Source organism: Protomyctophum parallelum (genome assembly GCF_964188405.1).
Source record: "Protomyctophum parallelum genome assembly, chromosome: 16".
NCBI classification, from domain to species: domain Eukaryota; kingdom Metazoa; phylum Chordata; class Actinopteri; order Myctophiformes; family Myctophidae; genus Protomyctophum; species Protomyctophum parallelum.
In genome coordinates this window covers 26359835-26374316 of record NC_139711.1, presented here as the reverse complement: position 1 = coordinate 26374316, position 14482 = coordinate 26359835, and the positions used below count along the sequence as shown (strand labels likewise).

Genomic DNA, 14482 nt, shown 5'->3' with positions numbered 1-14482 from the left:
CACAGCTGTTGTTGTATGATAAAGGGGCAGGGGTTAGGGGAGGGGATGATGGTGTGATGTCACTATATCACTGTTTTTTTCATTGGCACGTTTAACTGTCAAGGTTTCAGCCTCCAGGAAGAAACCCTAAATACAAAGGCATCATTGCACTTAACAACCACACCAACCACCAACCACTTCCGCCGTAGTCTGAAAACCCACCTTTTCAGACTCCATCATGGCCCATAGCACTTACCCTACCCCCTTAGATAGCACTTCCGTAGACTTAGATAGCATTTGATACAGACTTATAGCATGTTATGTAGACAGCACTATAATTGCATTGTATATAGTCATAGCACGCCATAGTACATATGTATAGCATAGTAGTATATATGTATAGTTTCATTATATAGATATTCCACTGTTACTTTCTTAGCTTTAATACGCATGTTTCATGATAAATGCTTTTATGTGATGTATTCCCATGCTTTTGTTCTTGCTTAATGTAAGTCGCACTGGATTAAGAGCGTCTGCTAAATGCCTAAATTGTAAATTGTAAGGGGTCTAATGAAGTACTGTCACCTCATAAACACATGAAAAACTGGAAAAAATACAGAAATCACTGCACAAATCAAGGTGTGATATTTCCCCACTTAAATTAATTTCCCATGTCAACGTGGCAGCCATCGACCGGTCGGTGTCATCTAGTCTGTCGGACGCGCGGGACGCCATGGTGAACGCTGTGGTGGACTCCCTGGCGGCCTACAAGAGCACCGTGTCCAACATGCAGCAGTCGGGACTCATCGCTCCATGCTCCCTGCGCCTATTCCCCCTCTACGTCCTCGCACTCCTCAAACAGGTGCACGTGGACACGCACGCACGCACAGACAAACACACACACACACGGCTGACGAACAGACTCAACAGAGGCATGGAAGATGAGATGATGAGCCCAAACCACACCAACGATTCAACATGCAACTCCTTGCAACGACTTGCAACTATGTGCAACTACTCGCAACCATTATCCCCAATAGCACTTGGAAGGAGTTGCAGTGGTGCGGCTAACTGTTGTGTTGTAAGGATAGTTGCAACAGGATTGGTGCGGTTTTGGCTTTAAAATGCCTTCTAAATCCTGACCTAAGATTTCAAAAATGACTAAAACTGATTTGCAACAACTAATTTGCAACAACACAAAAATGGGTTCACGTCTTGAAAGATAAAACCCCAAAATGGGTTCACGTGCTTAATGGGTTAACTAAAACTAAGCATAAGCTAGAAACTAAACCTAGGCGTGGGGAAACAAACAAACAAAAAGTGTATTGTTCACATATGTGGTCGTCTTGATCTGGTCAATTTGTCAACACAACAAGCAAGGAGAGTCGTGGGTTATGTGTGCACAGTTTGATGCCAGATCGGTCCAACGGTGTCGGAGTTTAGCTGCTCGGTCACAAACATAGTCTGGGCCACGCCTTCAGCATGGTGGAGACAATAACCTTGACACACACACATCCATCCATGTTGTCACCAGTGTTGCATGAAACCCCCATGACTCTTGCAGATACTAGACGGGATCAATTGGCACACATATTACCAGTTCTCTCCTTAACCACACCTTGAACTTCAAATTCGATGGTATTATTCACACACACACACACACACTGTAAACCACGCCCTCAACACTGAGCTGCAAACATATCCGCCTTATTCACCCACATGTTCATACACAAACACGCGCACATGCACACGACAGTTTAATGCCATGCAACATTCTCCAACACCCCATTAATTCCTGTTTTCATCTGGGGCTTATGCGTATAGTATACATCCTGGCCTGGGTGTGTTCACATTGTTGCTTCAGACAGACAGACTGACATACCCACCATCAGCTGGCCTACACTTACTACGGACACACACCTAATTACAGTACTTGAACCTTTTATTCAAAAATAAAATATTACAGAGGGGTAATACCGCAAAATGAAAGGCCATGCTCGTTTGTTTGGTTTGTCTCTATTGTTTGAGCCACCCTTTCATTGTAATATCACAGACAGTCAACATGTATTTTGTAGCAATTGTTCATTGTGGTAAATCTTCATCGGATCACCTTGATTTTGGACCATCTTGCCAAACATTGAGGGCGTTGAAGCCAAAATATAAAGACATAGTGATGTCTTCCCTGCCGTTGTTACCTAACTGCGTTTGTTACACGATATTAATGTTATTGCTTTCATAAAGTAGGCGTAGACGTCTTTAAATAAATACTTTTTGAAACAAGCTCGTAGCGCGCCACCAAGTGGCGCGCTACGAGCTTGTAGGTCTGCTATTTTTGAAAAAGCGAAGAACGACTGACATAGAAACATAGCTTTTTCAGAAAACTGTCAGGATGTAGAAGAACATTTTTAGGATCTGATCTCAGGTCAGAATGGGTTAATATAAAACTAAAACACACAGTGAAAGCCCTGCTCCCAACGCGTCCCCTGACTCCCCTGCTGCGTCTCTCTCTCTGCAGACAGCCCTGCGGACGGGGACCAGCACGCGGCTGGACGACAGAGTGTTTGCCATGTGTGAGTTCAAGAGCCAGCCACTGCAGCAGATGATGCGTATGGTCCACCCCGACCTCTACCGTCTGGACAACATGTCCGACCAGGTAGGAGACCATCCAGCTTACGGTATGTTCTTGGCGATTGTCCTAGCGATGACTTTTTAGGTAAATCGGATTTTAATACATTAACATAATTTCGACCAACAAATCAATTTACCCTTATTTTATACTACTTTTTTCATTTTAGAAAGCATATTGTCTTTTTTCAGATTTTTATTAAAGGGATAGCCCGTTGAGATGCAGCATCTCGTTTTCAAGCTGGACCCGTAAAAACATGAACAAAATACATAGAAACATACAGTACACAGATACACATAAAGATAATATACAATATATCAATAAAACAGATCTTATGTATAGTGCTCACAGCCCCCAGCACTAGAAGGTGCTGGGGGCGTGTTCTCTCCTTCATCAGTGCCCATACCCGAGGCGGGGTTGGCGAAAGGGTTTTTCTGTGTGGAGTTTGCATGTTCTCCCCGTGTCCCCTAGGGTAGGTACCCTCACAAAAAACATGCAGTAATCCTGGTCTCTAAACTGCCTCCCCCTGGTCAGCCGGGGCGCCTGATGGAGGGGATAACTACGTCCAGCTGGGGAAACTCTCCCCTGTCAGGTGATAAGTAGCAGCTTGGACTACAAACAACTACTCAAGCATTAGGTCAGTCCGCTGCCCCCCCAGGTTGGCAGAGGAAGTGCAGCGCCCAGGATTACATTAGATAATTGACACTGGGTGAAAAAATGGGTTGCAAAATTGTGGGATAAAAATGTAATTAAAAAGAAAAAAAAAACAACATACGTCATGGGCTCCCGTTACGTTTTTAGACATCTCCAGACATCTCCTTAGTGTTAAGCAATGGAGAAAAAAGGGCAAATCTGCGATCCATTAAATAAAGAAACATCAAGAAACAACCCAAAGTGCTGGGAGTGACGAGGAGAGAAGCTTTTATCCTCAAACTAATCCCCCTGCACCGCCTCTCTGCCGCCGATAGGGGGCGCTCCATCTGAACGACATGGTGGTTCCTCAGCCCCAGCTGCTGCACCTGTCATCTGAAAGACTGAGCCGAGACGGAGCCTTCCTCATGGACTGTGAGAACGTAAGACCTTGCCTCCTTCCTTCCTTCCTTCCTTCCTTTCTTCCTTCCACCCCACCAGGCTGAATCGCAGCCATGCTGTGACAACCTCACATGCTGCGAACGTTATTTAGAATTAGATCAGTGGTTCTCAGACATTTTCATGTATATGTATTTGGCTATGGACCACCACCTGAGAGGTTACCTAAGATCTTTTCATTTCTTTTGAAATCTTGTACATCTTGATATGTACAAGCTCCAGGGGCAGATGGGCCGGGCACCCCCAGGTATTGAGCTCCTGGGGCCGGGCACCCCCAGGTATTGAGCTCCAGGGGCCGGGCACCCCCAGGTATTGAGCTCCTGGGGCCGGGCACCCCCAGGTATTGAGCTCCTGGGGCCGGGCACCCCCAGGTATTGAGCTCCAGGGGCCGGGCACCCCCAGGTATTGAGCTCCTGGGGCCGGGCACCCCCAGGTATTGAGCTCCTGGGGCCGGGCACCCCCAGGTATTGAGCTCCTGGGGCCGGGCACCCCCAGGTATTGAGCTCCTGGGGCCGGGCACCCCCAGGTATTGAGCTCCTGGGGCCGGGCACCCCCAGGTATTGAGCTCCTGGGGCCGGGCACCCCCAGGTATTGAGCTCCAGGGGCCGGGCACCCCCAGGTATTGAGCTCCAGGGGCCGGGCACCCCCAGGTATTGAGCTCCTGGGGCCGGGCACCCCCAGGTATTGAGCTCCTGGGGCCGAGCACCCCCAGGTATTGAGCTCCTGGGGCAGAGGGGCCGGGCACCCCCAGGTATTGAGCTCCTGGGGCCGAGGGGCCGGGCACCCCCAGGTATTGAGCTCCTGGGGCAGAGGGGCCGGGCACCCCCAGGTATTGAGCTCCTGGGGCCGAGGGGCCGGGCACCCCCAGGTATTGAGCTCCTGGGGCCGAGGGGCCGGGCACCCCCAGGTATTGAGCTCCTGGGGCAGAGGGGCCGGGCACCCCCAGGTATTGAGCTCCTGGGGCCGAGGGGCCGGGCACCCCCAGGTATTGAGCTCCTGGGGCAGAGGGGCCGGGCACCCCCAGGTATTGAGCTCCTGGGGCAGAGGGGCCGGGCACCCCCAGGTATTGAGCTCCTGGGGCCGAGGGGCTGGGCACCCCCAGGTATTGAGCTCCTGGGGCCGAGGGGCTGGGCACCCCCAGGTATTGAGCTCCTGGGGCAGAGGGGCCGGGCACCCCCAGGTATTGAGCTCCTGGGGCAGAGGGGCCGGGCACCCCCAGGTATTGAGCTCCTGGGGCAGAGGGGCCGGGCACCCCCAGGTATTGAGCTCCTGGGGCCGAGGGGCTGGGCACCCCCAGGTATTGAGCTCCTGGGGCAGAGGGACCGGGCACCCCCAGGTATTGAGCCCTGCATCGGTGTCCCAATGCAAATGTTTCTGGTGCGGGCGGTATTTAAATACCTGCGGGCGGGAACAGGCGGTCAAGATAAAACCAGCAGGCCCCGCAAAATCCTGCATCCTCTCACAATTAACCAGATACAGAGCTTATATACACTTTATGAATATGACCCCTCTCTCTCTCTCAGCACAGGACACAGTGTGAGAACGAGAGAGAGAGAGAGACTCTCTCTCTCCCTCTCTCTCAGCACAGCATGAGAGAGAGACTGCGCAGCTCATGGCCGTGTCCGTGTACGTCACAATATCATGGCCTACCAATAAAATATGTCCCGTCGCAATATAAACACTTCCCCCTCTATCTGTGTGCAACTCCTCACAAATAAACAACCCCTCTCTCATGCTTGCCTGCTCAATCTCAGCAACTGTTGGGTAAATGTAATGTTTTTTGAATATTGCACGTTTAGCAGCATTGTGTTGTATTATCTCACCTATACAAGCGATTCTTATGATAGAAAGGTAGGCACACTAAGCTAAGGCCTCAGCCTACACCCATTTGGTCAATGTTTCATTTCAAACAAATGCAGGCACTGTATTAATCCGTTTGTGTTTTCCTCTTTTAATGAGCAAAATAAATGAACTACTACTGCATTAAAAAAACAACAAAATTGCGGGATGGTGCAGGATTAAATGGGACTTCATATTTGGTTGCGGGCAGAAAATCAATCCCTTGTGGTGGCTTGTTTCGTCAGGATACATTGGTACATTGTTTAGACAGATGCTAGGTCTTGTGTTTTTCCTGGTGTCCTAGTTACTTTGTAGCACTAAATTGTGTTTCTTTGCTCTTTATGTAGGTGACCATTCATGGCAGGGGTTCATGCCATTTAATCTGATCTTGCACTTTGCAAGTCACTCTTAGGGGTAGGGGGTTGTTTATGTTTTATGCTCTATTTCTCTAGACTAGAGAGACGGGAAGGGCAGAGAGAGGAGAGACTTACGAGGCAAGACCATAAGTCGTAATTTCTGACTTCACAATAGTTTAATTCAGTTACGATTCGCACGGAAAACGATTTAATCTTGAAATCTCTAATTTCATTAGGATTTGATTTGATTCAATCCGATTAAATAATTGTATACAATGAATGAATTACTATCCTTCCATCTTCAACCACTTATCCGGCTTGGTTCACGGAGGTACTGTAGCAGGACCTCCGTCCTTTCCCTGGCCACATTAGCCAGCGCTCAGGCTGGCTGGGGGATCCGGAGGCGTCATGTGGAGCAGTTACAATACCTCCTCCTTGCCCTCAGACTCTGTGGCCTCCTCCCAGCTGGGCAGGCCTGGAAAAAAGGCATCATTACTAGATGCCGGAATCACATCCCCAGTGAGGGGTGGAGAGCGCTGTATGCAGATTCAAACACACTACCTCTGCCTTATTTACTACAGCAAACAACCTTTGCAATTGTTTTAGTTGCCTTAGGTTAAAGATTCATAACTTGCAATATGCTATTGGCTATTTGTATTATTTTTCTAAAAATATACTCATGGAAAGGCTGTATTATTTTACTTCTATTGACCCTATAAACAATTGAGTATAATTTTGTATATTCATTTTTTTGCCCACTCAAATGGTACCTCATCAGATAATCCCCACATATCCCACAACAACTTCCATGAACCGACTTCACTGTAGTAGCCTTTTCATGAATTAAATTATATTTGTACTTTAGGCAAAGTCGTGAAAGTTTATAGTTAGAGAAATTCAAAGTTTCAACACCAAAGTAGTAGTTGTTGTGAATGAGCAAACTGGACGCTTATGTTTTTGCTGAAGTTTTTATACGTCCCGTTGTCCTTCAAGTTCCACAGCCGTCTGCCGTCCAGACGGCCCCCAGCCCGCCCCCCCCCCCCCCCTCACTGGTGCGAAATCGGGTAGGAAAAATGGGGACGTGCCTGAATCACCTCAACTTGCTCCTCAGTGGCTTTACTCTGAAGATGGATGATTGAGCTTCTCACTGTATCCCTAAGAGAGATGCCAGCCTCCTGTGAAAACCCATTTTGGCCACTTGAATCTCAGTCTTTTGTTCATGACCCACATTTCATGGCCATAGGCGAGAGTAGGAACAAGACGGAGAGCTTTGCCTTCTGCCTCAGCTCCTTTCATGATAAAGTAGTGTGGTACAGCCAAACAAAACAGCTTCTGCTGCCTCTAATCTCTGGTCGAGCTTAGGCTCCCTCACTGGAAAACACTCAGGGTAAGGAATCATTCCCTATATGGAATGGGCCATGGCCTCAGATTTAGAGATACCGACCTCGCACTCTGCTGTGAACTGATCAAATCAGTGCTGAAGTTGAATGAATAAAAAAGAAAATGCATTTAATGTGACTGGATGAACTATTTTGATTAGTAGTGGAATATGGACCGCAAATGATATGATACATTCTCTGCACATTTCTCTTCAAGTGCCATATTTGATGTTACTTTAGCCAAATAAATTATAGATTGTAAGTTGAATTTCCACCTTAGCATAGATGCACCAGTGCATTGTAACATGGCTAGTGTGAATATTGCCACTGAAGTATCATTTAAAAACCCAGGAGGGACTGCACAAAGGTTTTACATTTCTGCTCTTATTCTCTGTCAGGGAGGTAACATAGTGTATGCACATCAGTGTTCCCTAACTCTGTATTTCTCCATGTCCAGGTGTTTTACCTATGGGTGGGTAAATGCTGTAATGAGATGTTCATCAGAGACGTTTTCGGCTGTCCCAATCACGCTTCTTTACCACCTAACATGGTTAGTAACACGTTTCATTGCAAGTGGACTTCTTGGACAATTTAAAAACAAACAAATTTGGTCTGACAAATTTTTCCACACACACACACACACACAGTAAACCAGAATGCAGACAGCACACAAAGCTTTATAGGCCCAATTCAGGGCTCTTGATGCAGTGCGGTATTATTATATACTCTACACATCACAATTCTACTCGGCTTCACAATAAAATGCCTTCCAGTACAGTCAGCAGTGCAAAGCATGTTGTGCAGCAAAACAGATTTGCTTGGCTAGCCTTTTCTTTTTTACCCCCCCCTTTAACAATTGTTGCGGCTACCTCGGACACTGTCATTACAACACAACCATGTGGGTGTGATAACAATAGCCAAATCTAGCATATTGTCAGGGCTTGTTTCTGCCCTTTATTCCATATGTCTAGACCAGTAGCTGACTGACACATCCCACAGCCACCTCTAGACCAGTAGCTGACTGACACATCCCACAGTCACCTCTAGACCAGTAGCTGACTGACACATCCCACAGCCACCTCTAGACCAGTAGCTGACTGACACATCCCACAGCCACCTCTAGACCAGTAGCTGACTGACACATCCCACAGCCACCTCTAGACCAGTAGCTGACTGACACATCCCACAGCCACCTCTAGACCAGTAGCTGACTGACACATCCCACAGTCACCTCTAGACCAGTAGCTGACTGACACATCCCACAGTCACCTCTAGACCAGTAGCTGACTGACACATCCCACAGTCACCTCTAGACCAGTAGCTGACTGACACATCCCACAGTCACCTCTAGACCAGTAGCTGACTGACACATCCCACAGTCACCTCTAGACCAGTAGCTGACTGACACATCCCACAGCCACCTCTAGACCAGTAGCTGACTGACACATCCCACAGTCACCTCTAGACCAGGGCTGACTGACACATCCCACAGCCACCTCTAGACCAGTAGCTGACTGACACATCCCACAGCCACCTCTAGACCAGTAGCTGACTGACACATCCCACAGCCACCTCTAGACCAGTAGCTGACTGACACATCCCACAGCCACCTCTAGACCAGGGCTGACTGACACATCCCACAGTCACCTCCGTGCTTCACATTCCAAACCACGTGCATAGTTCTCCCCACCGCATATCCAATTGTGTAACCGGTGGCGGAAAGCAACTAAGTACATTTTACTCACGGTACTTAAGTACAATTTTTGAGGTATTTGTGCTTTAGTTGAGCATTGACATTTCAGAGGCAAATATTGTACTTTTTACTCCACTACAATTATTTGACAACTTCTGGATTTTGGATTATTATTACATTCATTAAACACTTCAGCCCACGTTTCGGCCATTTGAAAATACACTATCTGCAAGCTCACGACGTGCGTCGTCGTGTGGATCTGCTATTTTCGAAATATTTGCATACATTTAAAAACATGATAATTAGACATTCCGCATAATGAGCACGTTCCACTTTTGGTACTTTAAGTACGTTTTGATGCCAATAATTTTATACTTTTTCCGAAGTACATTTTGAATTCCGGACATTTAATTGTACAGGTGTATTTCTACATACAAGGACAACTCTTCATATAATAGGTCCTCACTAATAATCATGATAAAATGGCAAATTTTTTGTCCCGTCCACCAGTGACATCGTTAAGCAGATTTCTTTTAAACAATATTTTTTTTACAAAAATGTTTAGATTTTTATTATCGTAATAACGATGGCTTCCATTTTCGCATTGCAACTTTTCAGGACTAGAAAGCCTTCAGTTTCTTGGATTCCCCATTGAAGATGTCACTGGGGGGGACGGGTTTCTGAACTGCCCACAGCCCTCCTATGAGACATAGACTGAGTAGAAAAACATTTGTGACATTTTATCATGATTATTAGTGAGGACCTATTATATGAAGATAGGTTGAAAAGTGGTGAAGTAGTCCTTTAAGTAAATATATATATATATATTTTTCCACCAGTGTGTGTGTGTGTGTGTGTGTGTGTGTGTGTGTGTGTGTGTAACCCAGGCTAAGTATCTGTATCTGGCGAAAGCTATTTCTATCAAGTCGGTGGCTCTCCAAGGCTGGGTAGTAAAAACAATCCCTGCTGCATGTTTTGTTCTTTCTCCTCTGTTCCCGGGCTTATGAATCCCAGACCCAAATTCCTGAGTTGGACACCCCTCTGTCTGAGAGAGTGCGAGCATTCCTGGACTGGCTGCAGGACCGCAGACCCTTCTGCCCCACGCTCTACGTCATCAAGTAAGTATCTGCCCAGTGGCGGAAAGGAACATGGTACATTTACTTAAGTGCAATTTTGAGGTATTTGTACTTTTGAGTATTTCCATTTTTTTCTACTCCGCTACGTCTCAGAGGCAAATGTTGCACTTTTACACCACTACACTAACTTTAGTTACCGGTATTTGATTACCGGTATTATTACAAATTCATACATTTTGACTTATTGTGGAGATGTTTTTCCCGGGTTGGCAGAAGGAGATTACAGTTTAGGCATTGGCACCGGGTAATATATGGGTCACAAGAGCTTATAGATCTGCTATTTGAATATATTTTTGAGTGGTGCAACCACTCCTACAACCAGCAATGTCCGTGCCTAAACATGTCCACAATGCACATGCCCAGAGATTATTTACCACGCTACCACGTAGGAAAAGGAGTCTGCACGCTATTGGATGGAACTAGAATTTCAAGGGGTGGGTGGGTTTACCGATTTATAATCCATTCATATGATGTCATTAAAAGTAATCAAAACATATTTTACAAGTAAGAGATTTATTTTTTAGCCCACAGTTTTGTGACCCATATATTACCCGGTGCCAATGCTTAAACTGTAATCTCCTTCTGCCAACCCGGGAAAAACATCTCCACATTAAGTCAAAAACCTCCCCCAACTCCACTTGGGTAAAGTGATGATAATACAAGGACACATTCAAGCATCTGACAATGTATAAAGTAACCATACCAACTTTGATGAGGTAATATTATGTTGTTTTTTAAGTTGATATTTTGGACCTACAGTAGCTGGTTTCTGCCCGACAGCAAAGATATGGAATGTACTGCATTAATAACGCTAGTTCTACACTAATGCTGCTGAGCACTCACAGATGTGGTCTGACAGTGTGTTTTTTTTTTGTTACAGCAGCTTTATCTACAATGTTAGAGAAATAATAGGGTACAGTGGCTGATGCCGTGTGTATGTAGTCTTGCACAGCCAGACAATCTCTGCCTACTGATACGACTGGTGACATCGCAATTCAATGTGCTGTAGGGGCTAAAACCAGGTTGGAAAAGTCAGAGACTTGTTAGGGTTTTTTGATCTAGCATATCGCTTAGGTTTCAGCACTGTTTTGAAAACAAGTCACGTTAATGAAAGACAGCACGTCTTCTCGGTGTCTCCTGTGTCCTCTGTGTGTCGCACGGCTCGCAATTCATTTTCAGTCCACATGTCGAGGTGTTCTTGGGCAAGACACTTGAACCCTACATTGCCTCCAAATGAGTCCGTCGGTGCTAGCTTGCCACCATTGTTGTGTGAATGTGGGAAGTGAGGACGCTGCAGTCGACTGTTCGCCGCTTCACCTCCCAATGTATGAATGGATGAATCATTGAGAGAAGATTTTTACGGCTCTAGCAGAGATTCTCAACCCGTTTAATTTCAAGGACCCCCAGTTTGACATGCATTTCTATCTCTGGGACCCCAATTTATATTGTAAAATCAATGTTAATTTAACTCTGAGAGTGTAAACATTTACACATTTGTACACTCTGAGTTACAGACCCATAAGGGTCCAATTCGTTCCAAACTATCATTTAGCCGAGGACCCCCTGGAACTCCCTCAAGGACCCCTGGGGGTCCCCGGACCCCACTTTGGGAACCACTGGTGTAGGGGACCTTCATGAGAGGAAGGTTCCTCCCAGTATAGGTAGACCTGCGCGTGCCTGAATACTATGTCTAATGTCAACACAACACAACGAGCACTGACGGGCAGCGCTGGGCAAGACTCCCTGTCTGCCACACGTTGTTTGTTCTCTTTCCCTTATGCATTGTTCCACGACCACATTTTTGTCATTGTGCTGTTACGTATCTGGTGGCTGTTCACATGGAATGCTGAGGGAAGCTTTCACTTGCACCGTACGTAGGGCAGGACAATATTTTGATATGTCGATCAGAAACACAGTATTTTTCACCAAATACCGTAATATATATAAATATTGTGACAATAACAATTTTTACTTTTCATAGCATTTAGAAACAAACAAAGAAGGAAAGAAAATAATTTGATATTATGGTCACAATTTTGATATTGATATATTTGGTCATCTCCGGTGCAGTAGCTCTATAGAAATGTGTTTATTAATTCCCTTTATCACTGGTAATGTTGACAATCTAAGCATTGGATGTTGCAAGAGATTCATTATAGGACAAAAATATGAATACAGTATAGATATGATTGATTTATATATTCATTATCAATATAGTTCTTATTGGTTCTGTACATGCCATCTTCGACAAGAGGCCATCTTCGACAAGGTGACAAGAGGTTAACAAATGTAATGGACAACTTTGTTTTATTTCAACCAAGGTTAATTTGCGGCTTTCTTTCGTTTTAGCGATTTTAGCTTTTTAACAAAATGTTACGGCGATTTCTTTATTATTATTTACTATAGTCTTACTAGACCCCAGGAAATTGCATCTGGCCACAAAAGATCACGGGATCTATTGAATGTGAAGGGGGAGGTGACAAACTAACGATTTGGACTATGACACACAGTATGGTAGCCCCCTATCCCCCTTCATATTCAGTAGATCCCATGATCTTTTGTGGACAGGTTTAATCCCCTGGGGTCTAGTAGGACTATAGGAAATAATAATAAAGAAATTGCTTTTCTTTTCTTTTCTTTTGTCAAAAATAGCTAAAATCGCTAAAAAAGAAAGAAAGTAGCACATGAAAATAAATAACACACTTTCTCTAATAACAACCCAAAACATGAACCAAACATGAAAACAAAGTTGTCCTTTAATTTGTCAAACGTTGACTCTAATCTTGACTCTCCGCTCTCCTGCAGGGACGATGCTTCAGCCAAGATGACTTTCTTCCAACATCTGGTGGAGGATAAGTCAGAGGGTGCCTCCTCTTACGTCGACTTCCTCACGCACATCCAGAAGCAAATGTCTAAATAGCATAAAGCCCCATCAACAAAGAAAGCCACTTTGGTGGCTGTGTGGAACAAAAAAATAGTGAGTGAGAAAATATTTCTGGAAAGATGAGATGGGGAAAGCATCGCTAGCCAAATTACATCTGAAGCTCGGTCCCTTTACAGCGGCTTGGTTAAGCTGTGACCATTTACAGCCAAAAGGGCAGGAGCTCCAGGAAAAAGATGCAGACGCCATGGCGGTTGTAGAAAACAACAGGAACAGAATTAAATGAACAAACAATTGTGTCTTGGTCCCCGGAAGCAGTTGGCTGAAATCACAAACGATCTACCCATTCAAACCACTTGGATTTCATTCCCCTCCCCGTGTTCTGCCGTCTGTCAGCCTCATGTAGCCTGTGGCCAAACCCTAAAAGAAGGGGAGAGAGCCTAGAAAGAAAGATGTTGTGTTTCCACAGAGTTTTAGTTGACTTTTGTGTCTGTGAGCTCTCACATGTAGCTAGTGCTATCCCCCCAATCCCTTCCCTTTTTACGTTTCCAACCATTTTGAAGACACTGGAGAAATGTATTTTTCAGCTTTTTTGTTTTGTTTTTTAACGTTTTGTTTTTATTTTGTTTGTTTGCTGCTAGTGACGATAAATTACCCTTCCACTTAAAGACGACCTAAAATGTATTTAATTTCCATTTTGTTGTGTATTTCCTGTGTGCATCTCAGCCAGTCAAACCGATGTGTTGGAGTTGAATTGAACCGGAGCTTGGAACCTCCAGGTGCCGTGCAAGTGACCATCTTTTAGCCAGCTATGAATTTCTTTCCACTTTTTTTCCACTTTATTGTTAACTACTGTATCTCCATTAGGACCGCAATGTGCTCTAAATGGATGAAAAACATTTTTCAATTGAGCTCGTCTTTAATGGGAAGATAAAGCCTCATTTATACTCACGGCGGTGTCACTTGCCAATCAGAACAGATGGCTGGAAAATCACATCTTATTGGCCAGCGACACCGTTGTGCGAGTATGAATGAAGCTTAACTCGTAACAGAACATGAAATGAAGGAACCTGTATCAAACCAGACCCTGTTTTGTTCCCCCTCTATGCGCTAACTGAAAATTGCTATCCACTTTGTAACTATTGAAAAGAGTCTTTTATGTGCGATAATTTATGAACCAGCTTATTAAATAAAGGTAAAACGGTGCGCTGCTTGTTTTAGTCTAATGATTGCTTAGTTATTACTGTCACTGTAACTACACTTTGGCCTTGAAGTAGCATTTGACAAGGAAAATGCAACAATCTGTTTTGGACAGATTTCAGCTATGACTTCACTTTTAACACCGGCACTCAACTCTGTGACGTCAGTGGGGTTCCTTCCAAGCGTTTTCTATACCGCTTCGGTTGACCTGTTTGGTCTATGTCCATTGTCCTGAGAGTGGTTGGGTGAGTTTAATTTACATTTGAGAGTTAAAAGGTGCTATATTTCACTATACAGCTGATTT

At 45.1% G+C, this 14482-nt stretch overlaps 1 protein-coding gene across 3 annotated transcripts in view; it reads left to right on the top strand.

Annotated features, from left to right (window-relative positions):
* Positions 1-14184, top strand: part of sec24b (SEC24 homolog B, COPII coat complex component) — a 46213-nt gene extending 32029 nt beyond the window's left edge. For all 3 annotated transcript variants that reach the window (XM_083785854.1, XM_083785853.1, XM_083785852.1), the window contains 6 exons: positions 666-841; positions 2495-2632; positions 3574-3678; positions 7726-7818; positions 9976-10079; positions 12903-14184. In XM_083785854.1, coding sequence (XP_083641980.1) covers positions 666-841; positions 2495-2632; positions 3574-3678; positions 7726-7818; positions 9976-10079; positions 12903-13017 — 731 coding nt within the window. In that variant the 3' untranslated portion in view covers positions 13018-14184. The remainder of the gene's footprint in view (positions 1-665; positions 842-2494; positions 2633-3573; positions 3679-7725; positions 7819-9975; positions 10080-12902) is intronic.
* The last annotated feature ends 298 nt before the right edge of the window (positions 14185-14482 follow it).